General features: G+C 41.4%; 1 protein-coding gene across 1 annotated transcript; it reads right to left on the reverse strand.

The window, feature by feature from the left end:
• Positions 1–9,530: 9,530 nt before the first annotated feature.
• uri1 (URI1 prefoldin like chaperone) lies at positions 9,531–17,684 on the reverse strand. Its single transcript, XM_058646359.1, has 11 exons — positions 17,279–17,684; positions 15,565–15,599; positions 13,390–13,468; positions 12,992–13,127; positions 11,785–11,876; positions 11,637–11,700; positions 11,317–11,515; positions 10,999–11,239; positions 10,760–10,908; positions 10,420–10,660; positions 9,531–10,239 (listed from the first exon to the last, which is right to left on the reverse strand). The coding sequence occupies exons 1-11, from the start codon at positions 17,348–17,350 to the stop codon at positions 10,048–10,050; spliced, it is 1,500 nt and encodes a 499-aa protein (XP_058502342.1). The 5' UTR covers positions 17,351–17,684; the 3' UTR covers positions 9,531–10,047.
• Between the last annotated feature and the right edge of the window lie 524 nt (positions 17,685–18,208).

Below are 18,208 nucleotides of genomic sequence, written 5' to 3' on the forward strand. Positions count from 1 at the left end.
GGGCCTTGAACGCAGCAGCAAGGAAATAAGTTTCTCGGGCAACATGAGCAACAAGGCGCAGCGACTGCGCGTCAGGCTGAAAACCCAGAGCCAGATTGTCAAGTGGTGCCCAGCTGTGTTTGTGCGTTGTGTGAGTCTGTGGAAAAAAACCTAATATCAGTTTTTCCTCATTTATTTGTTTTCAAATGACAAACTGTTAATAAATCACAATTATGCAGAAACAAGTGAAATGCCCGAGTAAATTATACATGAGTGTATTTGAGGTGATATGTAATATTGTAAGCAGATTAAAGTGTGTGTGTATCGTGTATAAACTTTGTTGTCATATGCTTCCTCTGGTGGTTAATGTGGTGCTCACACACAAAGCAAGAAAATAAAAGAGACTATCTCCTCATCTCTCGCTCATCATGCACATGCAAAGGCACCTGCTGGCACAATCACCCTAATGCTCTCTCTCTCTGTCTCTCTTACACACACACACACACACACACACACATGCACAGACATGCATGTGCATATAGAATGTATTTTACATCACTAATGTGTGAACAGTTGATCTTGTTTGCACAGACCACCTGTCCTTTCTGGACACAAACAATGCTTTGGCGTATGATGGAGTTTGTTAACAGTGTGGGGTGCGTAGGGGATGCCTTGCACAAGAGAAGCCTATCCACATGGTGTGGGCTGCATCAGATGGTTGAGCCCTGCAGGACGGCAGCCAGCTCCAACAGAACTCACGCGGATCTCAAAGAACGGCGCTTCTTCAGTTCGTAACATACTGTCACGCTTTGCTTTTTTCCGGAGATAGTACAACTTCCTCGGGTGCAAGGAAAGCGGACTGCCAGAGTGCGGCTTGTCACTATGTCATTAAAAGAGACAAGATTGTTTTGTTTGTGCATCCACTTTGTCTACCATCCATGCTACTAAATAGTTGCAATGCTGCAAAGAGGTAGCAAAAAAAAAAAAATGGGGAGGAAAAAAATAGATGTGTCTACTTTCAGTTGCTAAAGCACTTGAAGGCAAAAGTCATTAAACGAGTCATCACAAAATCACAGCGGGAGTCTGGTAATGCCACTTACAGTATCTCATTAAGATATGGCATCTACAGGAAAAAAAAAACTGACAAACAAAGAGCATAATCCAAGGCACATTAACTGGGCTGATAATTCAATGAACCCTCATTTGGCAGCCATCTTGCCCTTGTGATGGTCTTTTTTCAGCTGCAGTAGCAGCAACAGAACCCAGGCCCCTTATGAAGTTCCATCTCTCTCTCTCTCTGTCTGTCTCCCTCTCTCTCTCTCACCCCCCCTTTGCTCTCCCTCACTCTCTAAAACAACAAAACATCCACCATTAGACAACGGGGTACCAGCGTAATTAGAAAATGACTTCCTTTGCAATCCTAGCTAAGTAGTTTACACACTGTAATTACAGGGACAAAATCATCTTTTCATCATTTCACTGATTGAGCTCATCAACCCAGTGGGATCCCAGGACTGTGCTCAAGCAACATCTGGGCTAAGAGAATTAGCCCTTAGTTTAGCAGGCCTTACACAGTGGCAAGCAACGCCGCATGACCACCGGACACGGCCGTGACACACATCTCTAATGGAGACTGTCGTTTTTTGCCCCGTGTGTTCCGTCACAACTTATCAAAGAGCCCTCGATGAGTAACTCGGAGTTTATTGAGTGGAATACAATGAGAACCAGTTCGGGCGAGTTCACAGCGCAGTAACTCCATCAATTCCCCACATTTTCAAAAATGCCATATCCAACTTTTCCTCCCCCTCATCTCGCGCCGCTGTACTTGTGAATCGAAGCGTTGAAGATTGACCTTGGTGCACAACAACGTGCCCTTTCATGTGGCGCTCTGTTATTTAATTCTCTGTGTGCCCTCAGCCCTGACTTTCTAACAAACACATGTGATCCTGGAGTTGAAGGTGAAGTGCTTTGGTTCGTCTCTGTCCTGTGGAAGGGCTCTGCCTCCGTGTGTTGGCAACAGAGGCAAGTGTTTAATGTGGCAGCTGTTAGCCTCGTGGATTTTCACTAATCACTCTCTCCTGATTACTCTGATGAGTGTATGATGCTCTTAAATAATCAACCCGCAATGAAAAAAAAAAAGAAAAATAATTATCATCATCTCCCTAAGTAGTGCAGCTGCACCCGCCTGCAATAATTACAACTAGAACAGGGCGCCTTCTCTCGTCACTTACAACCACTTATTATTAGAGATAACGTTAATTGGTGCAGTGGTGGGCGACAATTCTTCATGGGGTTCGTCATAAAAAGCCAAACCTTAAAAGTTACGGCGCATTAGAGGTCTTAAAGCCAAGGTAGGGTATTAAACACTGCATGCTGAGACACGCCAATAATCTGAGTCAGGGGAGTAGTAGATGTCCTATCAGTAGTCCCTTGGTTTGCCTCGCTGCCTTGCCCTCACTCCACCCTTCCCCCACTCCTGGTATCAGCCTGGCAGACACAATTAACATTTTCATAAAAACAATTCCCTGCTTCCAATAGTCCAATGTAATTTGTTTTCCATCTCTGTTCATTAATCATTGTTTAAATCGGTGAGCCATCCCCTCCACTCTGCCATCTGCACTCAGCTGTGTTACAGATATGACACCTTCCCCCTTAATGGGAGCTGACAGCCAAGAGAGGAGGCCTGTGGAAAATAGCTTCCTGCATGTGCACTTCCACCTCACATACTGCCAGCAGGTGAGAGAGGGGTATTTAATGGGTTCTGATTAATCTCAAAGGCAAACAACATTACACCACAATATCGTACAGCATGCAACACCGCAGTGACACGGTTGTATATGAAGTGTGCAAAGCCACCAAAACTCATTGCTTTACAACAATGGTGATGCATTCCATGTTTTGTCAAAGTTGTCAACTGTTTTTTTGCCCCCCTCTCTCTCCTCTAGTTAAATTAGTGCAGTGTTCCTACAATATGCTATTGTTTTCCTGGAATTGGGAGCAAGGTTATTAATTATTCACTGTTGTGTTCTCATATGAGGGGGCTATGCTTTTCACCGTATTGCCTCATAGCTCAAATACTTAAGGCCATAGTGCTCAGGCAAATTTCATGAGGCAACATCACAGAGATATTGTTATCACAAGGCAGACACTTTGGAGATTAAAAGTTTCCTGAAGAGTTCGAATGACTGCAAAGATTTCCGATTCCGGTCTGGGAAGATTTGAAAATTCCAGGATTTCTGTGGTGTCCATGGGAAAGACAAATCAAATAACTTTGCCTTGCTTGGGTTTTTTTTTTTTTTTTTAAGCCCTAAATCTAAATAGCTTAGGCATTTTTGGGGGAAAGAAAATCCGTCTCAATGTGGTGGTAAGAGAGTGCCAAAAAGTTCATCTGGCCTGTTGATTTCAGCATGGATTACAGATATTCAAATCATGTGCCTCTTGTTCAAACAAGTGCTTCTATCGGGGGAGAAAGTTGCCAAACAGAGCTTTGTCATGTAAGCTGAATGAATTTACTGCAGCATAATGAGAAAACGGCCACGGCGCTACAGTTTCAGCCACTCATGCGCCCTCGCGCTCTGATTTAGTCGTCGTCATTCCAAACAAACCTCCAGTCTCCACACAGGGGAGAGTTTTACATTTTAAAAGATGGTGTCACCTGAATATATACACAGGCCTGTGTCACATGGTCCACATGGTCCCCCCCCAACCCCCCTTTACAAAATACTTAAGACAAACCCTTCAACTCTTTTTGGAGTCTTTCTAACAAGAATGGCAGGAGCACCAGCAGCAGCAGCAGCAGTAAATGATGTGTATATTCAAAGCTGAATATTTCATGTTGATTGATCGCACTGACTGCCACCCACCTGCTCCTCCTCCTGTCCCACCGGAGCTGGCATGAGGAGAATTCAGTAATTGAGAAGAGCAGAGCATGGTCTCTCTTTGCTCACATATGACAGATGGGGCATCATCGCTTCAAAGGAGAGCATTTGGAAACAGGAGGAAGAAGGAGGGAGGGGGGGTGCAGAGGGTGAGGGTGGCTTTGAAAGTAGCTGTGCCACCCTGCACAGGTGACAATACGAGAAAGGTTACAATATCTAAAGAGTGGCCTCGGAAATTGTGTTAGAGCAGTAAAATGTGCAACTTCAATAAATAAATGGTGGAATGAATAGAATGACTTTTGTTAGGCAGCAGGCAAAGTGCACAGTGTAATGTACAGACAAGTGTTGTCATGCTGGTGCAGTGCACTGTGCATTCTGCTGTTTGTTTGTTTTTAATGATGTGTTGTGTGGCTGCATAAATGAGACATTAATGTGAAATTAAAAATAAATAAATAAAGCCGTATGGTTTAATGTACATGAGATGTCTTAGGTCGTGTGCAACACAAATAAAAACACACAGAAACACGCTGGCTGTTTCCTGCACTTAGAACACAGCGACTCGGTACTTAAATGTTTTTTAAAAAAAAAAAAAAAAAAAAAAGTACCGACCTGAATCCCTCAGTCCCATTTTAGTCATCACTATTACTTACGTTTACACCCAAATTAGAAACGGAGAGGAAAAAACGCGAGTCTACACACATTGGACTGTTCAGAAACTTAAAGTCACACACTTTCCACAGATAACTTGAGAGAGAAAAAAGCGGCGGAGACTTGTTTCCTTTTCTTACCTGGTCAGTTCGCGTGGAGACGCGGAGGAGCAGCGCGGCTGACAGCTGGAGATCAGTGGAGGAGATGTGGAGCTGAATGACTGACTGCTGACTGACGGACCGTTTACGCGTTCACACGCTTTATCATAAACGCCCAGCGCAGCGCAGTCGGACCCAGATTTCGCCTTGAACTCTCGCCTCGACACACTCTCTCTCTCTCTGAAAAAAAAACACCAAACGACTACAAAAACGCTTTCGCCGTGTCACGGCAGCGGCGCGCGTCGGCTCTGTGGTGTTTCCAGTTGATGAAAGAGGTAATGAAATCTTATTTTATTAGGGGCAAAAAATGGTACCGTGTCTTCGACATGTCCTGAAGCCTTATGTCTCCCTCATCTGGCCGCTGGTGTGCAAGTGTAACAGACTGGCACCGTGCGTAAAATGTGCGCTGGCGTGTCGAGGGCGCAGACATCAATCCCTCCTCTGAGGTGCAGGCATATCAAAGTATTATGTGGAATTATGCGTGTCGAATTTGGTATTAGGGATTACCCGTACAAGTGGTACTTTTATGTTCTTTGAAAACTTGCCTTGCGCGGTGATCTTTAAATTTGCTCTTTAGACATGATTTTTTTTTTTTTTTTTTTTCTCTCTTTTCACTGAGACTGATGTTTACTCGCGTGTGTTGTAGCATCTGCTTCTCGGTTTATGAACTGTTTGTTACTATAGGTCAGCGGGGAGAATGAAGAATGAGTGCACTTGGGTGATTCAGTATTTCAGTTATGGCTCCATAAGGAAGCTTTAATTGTCACATGTCTACCATCCATTCGACCTTCACTGGCGTGAATCCCGCTGTGAAGTGAAGATTCCAGACATGACAAATTCCACCACATAATCAGAAGTCAATAAAGAAGAGGGAAAACAAAACTCACCTGAGACGCCAGTGCAGCAACAGGTCCTTGATTTGCTGATATTCTATAATTTACATTATATATAACATACATTATATATAAGCACTGGTCCTCATTTTATCATTTATTTTACAGTTGCTGTAAACACCAAGTCTTTGTTGTATTCTGTCAATAAAGAATATTAAAACCACAATGAACTGTAGACCTTCACTCGGATAAAACCCCAATCTGTATAATCTGTACCATAATGATTGATTTGAAACTTTTTTTATTGTAACATCTTTGACCATAATCTGACACTTGTTTTTATTAAACATTATACACAAAAGAGTGTGTCTTCATTGATATTTTTTTTACTGAATAGAGGAAAAAAGTGGACATTTATTTGAATATACTGTAGAGTAGACAGACCTGTTCAGGTCGCACCTGCCTCTTTTCAGCTGGGACTGTTTCCAGCCGAGACCCTCAAAGGAGAAGCTGTACGGAAGAAAAAAAAATGGATAACACAAGAAAAAGGCAGGAAATCCACATGTTTGAGAAACTGCTGTAATAAATGTGTGCACGAAAGTAGTGATTCTGTGAACAAGCCTTTCCTTTTGTCTTGAAAATAAGACTTAAAAAGAGACATAGTATAGGCTACATCCTCACTTGGTTGTACTGTGAATTTTGTTTTTGGAGTGGTTTTAACAAAGCAGTGTGTCACAAGTTACAGAGCTGTGACAACACAAATCACCTGCACAGTTTCTCACCTCAGATTTCCACTTGAGATTCATTAGTGGCATGAGTGAGGAATGGAAAAGCTGTTCCTCTCACAGGCAGTGAGTGGAAATGACATGTATGGTCTTCAGTAATGTGTGTTTAAAGTGCTGCAAAGCCGCCGTTTCATACATTTATCTGACATTCTGAGCTAAACTTTAACTCCCGCTCTCCCTCTCTTAGGCCCAAGTACCTGTCTGGACAACAATACCTGCTCGAATCCTTCATCACATAACTCTTAAAATCCCTCTTAATCCCCTCCACTGGAGATCTTGCATGTGTTTCAGCTCATTACATAGTTGCTACGCTTGATTTCTTTGAAATGTGCTTGTGCTATGTTCCAGCAAATGCTACCTTCACAGCTTAACCTACATAAGTTCCACTGATCTATGTCTCACCAACACAACGCCAGCATGTTAAGCAATAATCTGCCTCATGCTACCTGGATTTTCATATTGGAGAAAATAATCCTGATGAAGGAAAGAGAAGGCGCGGGGAGGAGGGGGCGGCAGAGTCACCTTAGGACCCGTTTAAAGGCTTATCATCAGAAAACCACACTCCCACTATTTAACTAAAAGAGGGGCGATAGCCTTTCAGCCACACGCAGCGCCTTTCATTAAAGCTACTTGTGGGTGAGATGAAGTGCAGTGGTGTGTATGACTTTCAAGATTAGGTCCGAAAAAACACTGCACCCTTGGCTCATCCTCTATTTGACACTTCTCTCCTGATTATTAAGGCCTGAAAGTGAATATTGTGACACAGGTGATTCTAAACACCTGTTTGTTACCTGTTAAGATCATTTTAGGAATAGAATAGGATTTTATAGGGACAATACAGTTAACATATAGCTCCAATTTGCAACTCTTGTCCCTACTTGGGCTTTTTCATGAACATTATAATAACATATGCATGATCAAACGTGTTAAAACTACACTAAAACACACATTAACACATTAAAATGGAAATGCATATACATCACAACTACAAGCTATACTGCATTACACACAATAACAATTGTCAAATGATAAAGGTAAGACCTAATCAGTACAATAAAATATGATAAATAAACCTAATATACCCGAAAACAATTAATGGGTACAGCTCTATTTTTCTTTTAACCAGCACTAAACATTACAATAAAAAAAATATATATATAACATTTTAATTATATTTTGATTATAAAAACTCTAAATATTTTATCTTAAATATTGCATCTGACTGTGTTTTGAGGTGCTGGGCTTATTTCCCTTACAAAAAAGCCGTGTCCAGCATCTAAGTGTCACGAAGTGTCAAGTCTGTTAGTGTTTTTGTTTTGCTTAGTTTAGTTATTGTGTTAGTTTAGGTTCAAAGTCACGTTAAGTTCATGACACCTTTGGTGTGGGTTTGATTTTCACTTCCCCTTTTATTTTGGTAAATGTCATGTCTTGACACATCTCCCCTAAATTCCCTCATGCACTTCACCTGGTGATCCTTAAGTAATCACTCACACCTGCCCTTTATTCCTGCTCCCCTATATAGTGTCCCCAGTTCCCTTGTCATTTGCCAGTGTGTCGTTTATGCCTTTAAAAGAACACGTCAGAGTCCGAGCATGCGTTGCCTTTTGTTTGTAAGCTCACGTCTAGTCTAGTCAGTTTCTCCTTCTGTGACAAAGTGATTTTGTTTTCATCCACAATAGTCTAGTTTAGTTTCTCCTTCTACTAAGAAGTGATTTTGATTTGCCTGTTTTTCTCAAGAGGAAAATAAATACTCTTGAATCATTCATCGTGCATTTGGGTCCAAGCGGTGTAATCTCCGTTCCTAACACCAAGTTACATCTTTCCCCCTCTAAACTCTGAACTTTAAATATGCCTGGACTTTTTTTAAACTCATGTCATCGTCTCATAACCTCATAACCATCCAGTTTTCTTTTTGAGAAACTGAAACTGAAGTAACTTATACTGTTTACTTTGGTTTCCCCTCAGTTCAGTTTGCTTTTGTTTTTCATTGCTCAAACAAAGGAGGTTTTGTTGTCGGCTGTGATTGTTTGTCAGATTGTCAGCAGCAGAACACAAATATGTGAACCATGGATTTTGATGACATGTTTTGGTGACGTAGGTTTTGGCCAGAAATTGTTAAAAAAAAAAATTTTATTTATTTTTTTTGACAGTTGGAAAATGAGTGGCCTTGAGTTTTTCTCCACTTTGCTTTTGCTTGTTTTGCCTTGTGAACTCTTTAAGTTACATGACTTACTTTATATGCAAAGTGATATATATTTAATACCTTTTGCTGATAATAACTCTCCCTTTTTTTTTTGCATTGTTGCTTTGACACATTTGCTTCAGGACCCAAATCCTTCACCTCTACACCTCAGAACGGGTCTGTCACTTCAGAACTATGTTTGGATATCCTCGTTGCTTTCTGATGCCGGTTTGGTTTTCCATAAAGTTTAAACAAGGAAATCTAAATTTGCAGGAAACTGTCTTGTGACAAGGTGAAACATTGTCATGCCAGAATCTTCTGTCGTGTTTGTGTGTGTTTGTGTGTGCGTGCGCGTACACTTCTACATTTAAAGGTGTCGCTGCGATGCTGCCTCGGAGCTCCAACTTTTCACCTCCACTAGACATTATGGCAGCCATCTCACATCATCATCACAGATCCACTCAGAGATTTATGTGCTGTACTGGGAATTTATCTCATGTACACTTGGCTGCTGCCAATCAATATAAACTGTAATCTGCAAATGGAAACCTCCCCACCCCCTCCTGTTTGTCAGAAAGGATGCTCAGAAAGTCGTCCTCTTCCACTGACATACGGCTTGACCGCATTTTACTAAGTGAGAGCCACTTTGCATTTGCTTAGCTTTACAACTGTGTGATGTTACTGCAGCCGGTGACAGTTTGACTGCAACACAAATCTGTGCTTTACTTAGCTCTTCAAATTTTAGTGCTCGCCTGAAAATTCACTAAGGGCAACAATTAGTTCATTTCCTTCTAAGAGCGGTATTAGCTCAGTCGGTGTGTGGTAATAGCTGTTTAAATACCAAAACATTTCACACCAGGTATCGAGAGGAAACTGTGTGAAGGTGAGACGTTATTACTATGCAGAGTAACACATATTTTCGAAAATCTTAATAAGCTGTTTCTGATTTAGATACCGAGATGGAAAATAAAGACTTGTCAGCGGAATATTGTCTGCGTATTGAACGTGATGAAATGGAAACCCTTTCACAATAAACACTGTTATTGAAGAAGAAGAACAAAGTACTAAGTAGTGAAAACGGTTTATTTTCCATTTTAGTTTCTATCAATGTTGTATAAAGCTCATCACAAAGGAATACACTATACATTCTTAAGGCAGGTCACAAGAAAGTAAAACGAGAGCTACAGAGGACACCGGATTCTGTTTCATGATCATTGCTTGAAAAAAGATGAGGGGGGGGAAAAACAATGCAGCCGAGACTCACACCTAAACTGACAGAAGCAACAGAAAAGCAGTAGAGAGGTAAATGTTTGACAGAAAGCATCCTGACGCGTCATTTATATTGTAGTAGCAGGTAAGATAAAGAGACTGTATCACCTATTGTTCCGAGCTTGATGAAAAACAGTTGCACACGAGGCTCATTTGTTAACATGGTTTACTAAACTTTTTTTTCCACACACACAGAAATCTGTGAAACCTAATTAAAGGCAAAAGGAAGAAATGAGAGGATGGATCATCCGGTTGAAAAGAAACAAAGGTTTTCTTTTTAAAGAACAATTACTGTGAAATATGGATATCTGATCGTCACTTCTGCTGCAGCCTGGCAGCTTTAAACTTCGACACCTTTTTTTGCGGGGCCTCCTGGGGCGGAGCGAAATCAGACGCCACCTCCTCTTGTTTCCTCTCCAGTATGGTCGGCAGGGCTGGCGGAGTGATGGTCAGGTGGGGCACACCTGACGGCATCGGGTCCTTTTCGATCACTGTACCTGAAAACGCCTGAAAGCAAGAGAGACGTTTGTAATGCTGCCAACGATAACATTCATCATTCACTCATTCAAACACATCATGAAAACAGGCACACTAACAGTTCTTTGCGCTGTAACTGAGACTAAAAATGACAATGACAATGGGATGTGAAAAAAACAACAACAAAAAAAACAACCACATGTCTTGCACCTCAAATCTGCTGGTGGCGCGGAGCGGCACCGCCACAGGACTGTCCTCGTCTGCGTTGCCGTCGCTGGTGTCGCTGTGCGTCGCCTCGTCGTAGCTGAAGCTCCGTCCAATCACCCTGCGCTCCTCGAAGTCTGCCGCGCTGCTCTCGCTTGTGTCGCTGCACACGCTGTTCTCCCGGCTCCGTGATTTTAGGATGGACTTCCTGGGAATGGGTTCCCCGTTCTTCACATCCACGAACAACCTGAGAGAAACAAAAATCAGCCAGTGTCACTGAATAATTGTTGAAACAAATGTAAAGTTTGAGTTTCTGACTGTGTGTGTGCTGCCGTGTTGTTCTTACCTGTAGATGTCTGCTGGTGTGGTGATTTTGTGAAGTTCGTGGTGCGAGTGTCCGTTGTGTCCGTTTTTCTTTTTCCTCTTTGAGTGTTCCTTCTGCTCTTTCCGTTCACTGAACTTCAATGTGGTGTTTTTTCCTGTGTTTATCCTCACCTGAAGCAAAAGACATCACCAAGCGTCACCAAAACAGAATTAAAACATTGGAAAACAACTTAAAACAAATAATATTTTAAAGATCCTGACCTTCTTGGGTTCAACGGTGTGAGAGAAAAAGATGGTAGGCAAACAGTTGCCTTCCTCTTCTTCGTCTTCTTCCTCCTCCTGTTTCCGGTCCATGTCTGGTGGTGCTATGCTATGAGGCACCGAGGTCCAGCTTGGCTTCAAACTCACTCCATTCACAGGATGAGCAGCATCTCGTTCCTTCTCTTCCTCGGAAGAAGAGGATGACGTGTCCTCACCGTTCATATCTGCATTGTCAGATAATCTGAAGAGAAAGACAAATAGTTAATACAATAAAAACTACTCATATGGGGAAAAAAACACCAGTGTTTTTTCATGTACCTGTCCTGATCATCTTCAAGCTCCTCCAGTTTTTCAAGTTCATCCAATTTAGCCCACAGCTCTTCCTCAGTCAAGATGCCTTTCCCACTCCCTTCGTCGCTCCCTTCCTCTCCATCATTCTCCTCGTCCTCCTCTTTTAGATCCAATACGGCATCCAGCTTGGGCTTAGAATTTGGTCTGTGAGCTATTCTTTGTCTTCCTGATGAAGCAGACAAAACAGAAGTCTAAGTGTTAATGCACGTTTGGTGCAGAAGTCATCAGACGACCTGTGAGATAAAGAAGTAAAATATAAGGACAGAGGAAACGGCTGAGAAAGGTACCTTTGGTGACTGAAGTGCCGCTGTTTTTGACTTCTTCTCTGATGTCAATACAGTCGCCTTTATTCTACAGAACAAGCAAAAACAAAACCCCGTCAATGTTTAATGCAACATCTCAAACGTGAAGGCAACATGTGCTAATGCTACGTACTGCCGAGATTGTCTCCAAATCCTTCACAAGCCCAACTCTGGCTTCAAAGTTCTTCATCGTCTTGGATAGATCGTCAAGTTCATGCTTTACATCTGAGAGGAGAAATAAGCATTAATATGAAAATGCATATAGACAGTTGGATGCAGACTGACCCATTTGACACCAATTGTGCAAAAGAAATGACTGTGTTAACATAAAAAATGACAACCAGCTGCAAAAGAGTTAAAATCCTTTACAAGCTGCGGGTGAAAAAACAAAAAAAAAACAAAAAAAAAACGATGACACAAACAGTTCATAATATCTTATGCCCTGAATACTACTCCGGATCATTAAATCTTCACAACAATTAAGCCCTTTTACTAATAGCAGCAGAGGGCCCTTGTTTCCATGGCAATCGGGAGCCCCTCCAGTCAGTGCATCAACTGGAAGTGAGGAAAGGTCAAACACAGAAGGCCTGACAACTCAGCCGCTGTCTGACACATTTCAGCTAGCCATGTTTGTATTACAGCACTTAGCTCTGTAATAGCAGGGTGGGCAGGGTCAGGAGAGAGGAGGTGGGGGGCAGTGTGTGTGTGTGTGTGTGTGTGTGTGTGTGTGTGTGTGTGTGTGTATGTGCGTGTGTGTGTGTGTGTGTGGGGGGGGGGGGGGGCGACAGAGACGGCTGCGGATGGGCTGTGGAAGCACATTTCTGCTTCACTAAACACCCTAATAATGTTCACATCAGAGATCGTTACTTGGGCCCATTTGACTTGATATTTTCAGACCGAGAATGAACAGCAGGAGAGACACGGGCACACATGTTGTTCCACAGCTACACTTGAAACAACATGTGAATTCACGTATTCTTTAAAGACTCCGTAAAGGAGGTGAGTGGCTATCACGAGATTTGCAGCGGACAGTTTTGAGCTGAATGCAGTGGAACACAGGGATGCTCTGAACCCCGTGAAATAAGGTGAATGTCACAAATAATGTTCCTCTTCAGGACAACAATTATAAACACTATCTGTGCACGGCATTGACAAAAACAAGTTCTTCCAACAGTTATGTGATCAATCATGGGCACAACTGTGAGTGGGTTTGTCACTGCAGTGTTCAGACTCGATGCAACGACACCATCTGGTGGACGACGACGGGTAGTGTCGAGTAAACGACCCACTGTTTAGAAAAGGGGACGGGAGACGGACGATCCTTTGGAAAACAAACTCACGTTTCATCCGGTGGTCGACTAATTTCTGAGCCTGCTTGGCAGAGCACTTGGCAAACCAGTTGTCGCCGAGCAACACTGTGAGCTCGTTGGTGTGCACCAGCTTCCCAGGCATAAAGGCCAGAGAGCCAAACGGCACCTGTTCACAGCACAGAGGGAAGGATTGAGGGTTGAGACCAATGCAGGTGGAAAAATGTGCGACAAGAAGAAAGAAATACAACTTTCAGTGTCAGCAATAAACACGTGCATGTATATATATATATATATATATATATATGTATACATACACAGTATATTTAGTGTCTGCTTCTGTACAGCTACAACAGGAACACATCTCAAAACTCACAAAGCACAGGGTGTGTAAATGAATCTGTTCACACGTAAACAAGGTTTGCACTCACCATGATGTCATAGGACAATTGATCAGGAAGAGTTTTGAGTCGATCATTCAGGGCTTCATAGTCACCGGAAACCTTTTTCCTGCAAAAATTACAAATAATTCAGTTCAAATGATTTCTCGTAATAAACGTTTTTTTACTGTTTGCTGTTTGTTTCAGCTAATAATCTACTAAAAGAGTGTTTTTCATGCTCCTGAGTTGAAAATTATTTTATTTAAAAAAGGGAAATCCTAACACAATATAATCAGAAACCAGTCAAAGCAGCAGCAATGGCATCAATGATATTTCATTTATAATGGCTGAATGAGGCCTTTGCTCGGCAGCCGTTTTGACTGAGCACAGTAGGAGAATCAAAGGTGTAAACTCAGTCTCAGGGTACACATGCTGCTTCACTGTCACACTGTCCCGACATACAGGAACTGAGCAGAGCCATCGTTAATGTGATCACTAACACCTGTGCTTGTCAAAATGGCTGACGCGCAAAGAGCCCGTTCCCCTCCAGTTTCATGGTCCCGCTATTGTGCGCGCTGGCTCACTGTCACCCTGCCATGTGGCACTTCAGTAGTTATAAGAAAAATTAAATACATAAAATCAAGAAATAAGAGTATTTTCTCTGTTGTAACTCAAGCGAAAGCTCTTAATTAAGGGTAAAAACTTGACATGACATTGGCTGACATTAGCACAGCATTAGTTTAAAGATGGTTTGAGGTACTTTGAGAAATCCATAAGGTCAGTGGACTCAATTTGTCCAACCCTAAGGATTTAAATTGAGGCTGGTGTTAGAAGTGTGTAGAGACCTGCACAGTCCTGAGAGGACTGGCAATTTCTTAATTTTTATTTTACATTGCAGTTCTGCAAAAACAGAGCTCAAACTTTTTTTGTTGCTTAAAAGTCGAACCATTATTTTATTCTCATCATGTAAAGTGTCTTCAGTTCCACATTAACAGATCCTTTTCACAGCAGACACTTTGGCATGTTTTAGCAGCAATAGCACAGGTGTTATTGATCACATAAACGAGGGCTCTGCGCCATTCAAGTAAGTCAGGACAGCATGAGAGTGAACACCTGTGTGTCACACCTGTGCTTCTCCCACTGTGATGTGTCAAAGGCCTTGTTCAGCCTGCCAATGAGAGGGTTTTTTTTTTTTTATATCCAAATGAGTTTTTGATAAATCTGGACCGAAAAACACAACATTAACTGTGTAATCTTTCTTTTCTATACATCTGACTGATCAAACTGGATTTCAAAGTATCTTTTGCTACACTGTGGAGCAGTCAGTGGACTCATTCAGAGATAAATGACTGTCTGAGGAGGAATTCTTGACTGACGCAACTCCATTTTTCCTGCATCTCAGTTTGAAAGCTGAGCCACAAGGGTTAGTACGCAATATGTTAGTAATATCAATTACCAGAGTGGACAATCTGTCTAAAAATATCTGAAATAATTGATATTCCAAAAATTCAAACATAATTAGCTTATTGAATGTACATTATGGTAAAGCTCAGTCGAGGAAAAACACAGGTGTAAAGAAAGAAGATATAATGGAGTGAATGACACCATTGTGACATCTGTACCAAGTCTGACTACATCACACAATTCCCACCACCATTGCTCTGCCCTCAACTTAAATCTAAGGAGAGGTCTAATGGAGTGCCAGTGACTATAATAAAATGTTATTGTTCACAGAGGTGGATAATTGCCTTTGGCCTATCCGGTAATTCATTACTACTGTGAACCACTGTATTGGTGTGCAGGGCCTTTTACAGCTGCTGTTGTATTGAAAATGCTCCTTGTCACCGCAACTGTTTAGAAAGCAGGAAATAAAAGGAGCTAATTGTGGCACACTTGGAACGAATGGCTGTGATTGGTCAGGGAGTGTCTAAAGTGGTGATTTTGACCACAGCTGGTGCTTTTAATGCAAAACACTAATATTATCCAGACACTTTGAAGCTTGTGGTTAGTATGAAAAAAAAAAATGAATACAAAGAGAGGGTGAGTGGATAAGAATAAAAGCGACATTTCTAAAACAAAAATGTTTCATTTTCTTTCCAATTTGGATGCATTCAAAGATATCTGATTACATACACTAAGTATGTGACATCTAAAAGGATGTACTATCATGTAAAAGAGATTTGTAGTCTATGTAGTTTTCAAAACAAAATGGTATACAGGACTTACCAGTGTAAAATCCGACTTTCACAGTCTTTCACCACCTGTGTTTTTTTTAGGACACATCATTTTAATAATGTTATTATGAACAATGTGCAAATATTGAAATATTTCTATACAATATCAAAGTTGTATTGGGGAAAAATAAACATTTTTAAAATTACTGTTTTTTATAAAATACAACAAGAGCGACACTAACTATATGCTACACGCATTCACACAAAATGTAGAACACAATAGAACTGTGTGACATGTAACAAAACATGAGAACATATCTAAACAGCAGGGAAGCAGGAGAGGAAAAATAAACACAGCTGTAAAATCAACATCCAAATGGTCAGGAAGACCCACACCTCTTCAACGTGTTTATACAGTAACGCATAGATGCAATGTAAACATATATTAACAGTTTACTTCTCTGAGCTTCTTCAAAGTGAATGTTGTACAGAAGAAACCAGAAAAATGTGGTTCGTGGACAAAACAATTAGAGGACAATAGAGGATGTTGTTCACAACACAGACCTTAACAATTCTATTTACCAACTGTTTGACCAAGATATTAATCAACATAGTAACTGATAATGAAAATAATTATTAGCTGCAGCCCTGCAACACACACACACACACAGGACAAACCTTTACCATAAAACCTCAACCTGTCAATATCTAACTCCAGTCCTAACCTCTACTCATATCTTAATCCTAACTTAAACCAGAGCCTCAGAAAATAGGTACTGCTTAATGTTGTCTCCATGAGGACTACTGGTTCTGGTACTGGTTCATACCAGAAAGGGGCACTAAATAAGTTCAAAAACAAGTACACACACACATGCTTTTAGGGTCATTTAATTACAAATAAGAGGATTTATCTTTTAACTTTAGAGGTCTGGCCCCTAAAAACCCTGGTAAACTTCTGAACACACCTACATTTGTATAACAATGAAATAAAACATATTTTGTATCAGTTATTGGTGAAAAACAATCATGGTATCACTATTGATCATTATTGGCCCCATGTTGTGATTACAAGTAAATACAATATATGCATTTTTGAATGTAAAGGGATGTCGTTCATAAATTGATTTCAGTTTCGTTTCTCTATATAACAAAACTTCCCACAGATTAAATTATACATTTTTAGTCTCTGCAAAGGCTCAATTTGCAATAGATGAATAATCCAAAAGTGCAACAGTATTACACCGCCTCGTATTCCTGATTTTATAATACTTCTAATGTATATTCTACTGGTTTGTTTAAAGATTAGATGGGGGAGGGGAGGGGAGGGGAAGAGGAAGAGGGGGTGTGTTACATGGAAGGCTCACGAGCCCACGAGCAAAGCTTGCTAGTTGACAAATTATAACAACGTTCTTGGTAATTGTCCCTGTTTCATGACTTTATTAAAGTAAAAGCATAGAACCAACAGTCGAAGCAGAAGTGAAAACACAAACGCGTCTTCCTACAGGAAACGGTTCAGGCAGAACCACAACTTGAACATGTGAGTGTGGAAGCTTCTCGAAAACAGTAAACGCACAACTTCCGACATGTTGCTAACTGGCTTCAGTCTGACGGTGCACATGTGTGTATTGTACATGTTAGTTTATAACAAGAGGAAGATTAGACATGTTAGAGGTCCACTGGTCCACCGCGTGGCCAACAGTTGCCTGTGCTTGGGCCAGCGTTAATATTAAGCAGCAACATTATTTCGTGTCATCACTGCACGTTACCTTCTCGTGTTCCTCCCGGAGCCTGAACACTCCACCGAGATCACCTTTATTCATTTCACCCTTTTCAGCCATTGCCAACGCACAGGACGGTGTGTGTGTGTGTGTGTGTTTGTGACCCCACACAAAGCTCAGGGGTTGTTGTGAGTCCTAAAGAAGTGTTTATGAATGCAGCAGCAGCTATTCCTGCGACCCGTACTGCTCGTGTTCATCAATGAGGCAATGATGGTAATCCACACTTTCGGAAGTGATATCATTTCACACTCTCATTTCAGGATTTCTGCATGTTTTCCAAAAAAAATATATCCACGACTGTTAATATTCCAGCATTAGCTAGTAGTCCTCTTCACTTTCGCTGCGCCATGCACCTCGATTCAAGTACGACAGCAATAACAACACAACTTCCGGTTGCACTGTTCAAAATAAAAGCCCTTCAGTGGGGTTTTTCCATGTGTGTTTTGAAGAAATTAAATACGTCAAAACAATCTATCACGTAAAGAGTAATTGTGTAACATTTAATTGTATCCTAATTAAAAATCCATCCATCCAGTGGGGGGTGCTGGTGCCAACCCAGCTGACACAGGGCGAAAGGCAAAAAATTACACCCTAGAGAGGTCACCAGTCCATCACAGGGCCACATGGGCAACCATCCACTCACTCACACACACACACACAGGGAGAACATGCAAACTCCATGCAGAGAGACCCTTGTCCCGACTGGGTCGCAAACCCGGTTCTTCTTGCTGCAAAGTAAAATAAATAAAATTCAGATTATTTTCTAGTAAGCCTGATGTATGTACTCAGGTAAAGGGCCTTGCTTTACAGAAGCTGCCATCTTGCACCGCCATGTTTCTCCATTAGCCCAAATGAACAAACCAGCCATGCAATTCATTTTGCATTTTAAAAATTGAGGCTTACTATTACTTTAATATA

The sequence above is a fragment of the Solea solea genome, chromosome 12 (assembly GCF_958295425.1).
Source record: "Solea solea chromosome 12, fSolSol10.1, whole genome shotgun sequence".
In the NCBI taxonomy this organism is placed as follows: Eukaryota; Metazoa; Chordata; class Actinopteri; order Pleuronectiformes; family Soleidae; genus Solea; species Solea solea.

Bases quoted from the DNA above. Each gene is read 5' to 3' on its own strand.
- uri1 (XM_058646359.1), bottom strand. From the start codon at position 17,350: ATGGCTGAAAAGGGTGAAATGAATAAAGGTGATCTCGGTGGAGTGTTC. The intron at 13,469-15,564 runs GTAAGTCCTGTA...TAATTTTTGCAG, and splicing joins GAAAGTCGGATTTTACACTG to GAAAAAGGTTTCCGGTGACT. The intron at 10,909-10,998 runs GTCAGGATCTTT...CTTTTGCTTCAG, and splicing joins ACACCGTTGAACCCAAGAAG to GTGAGGATAAACACAGGAAA.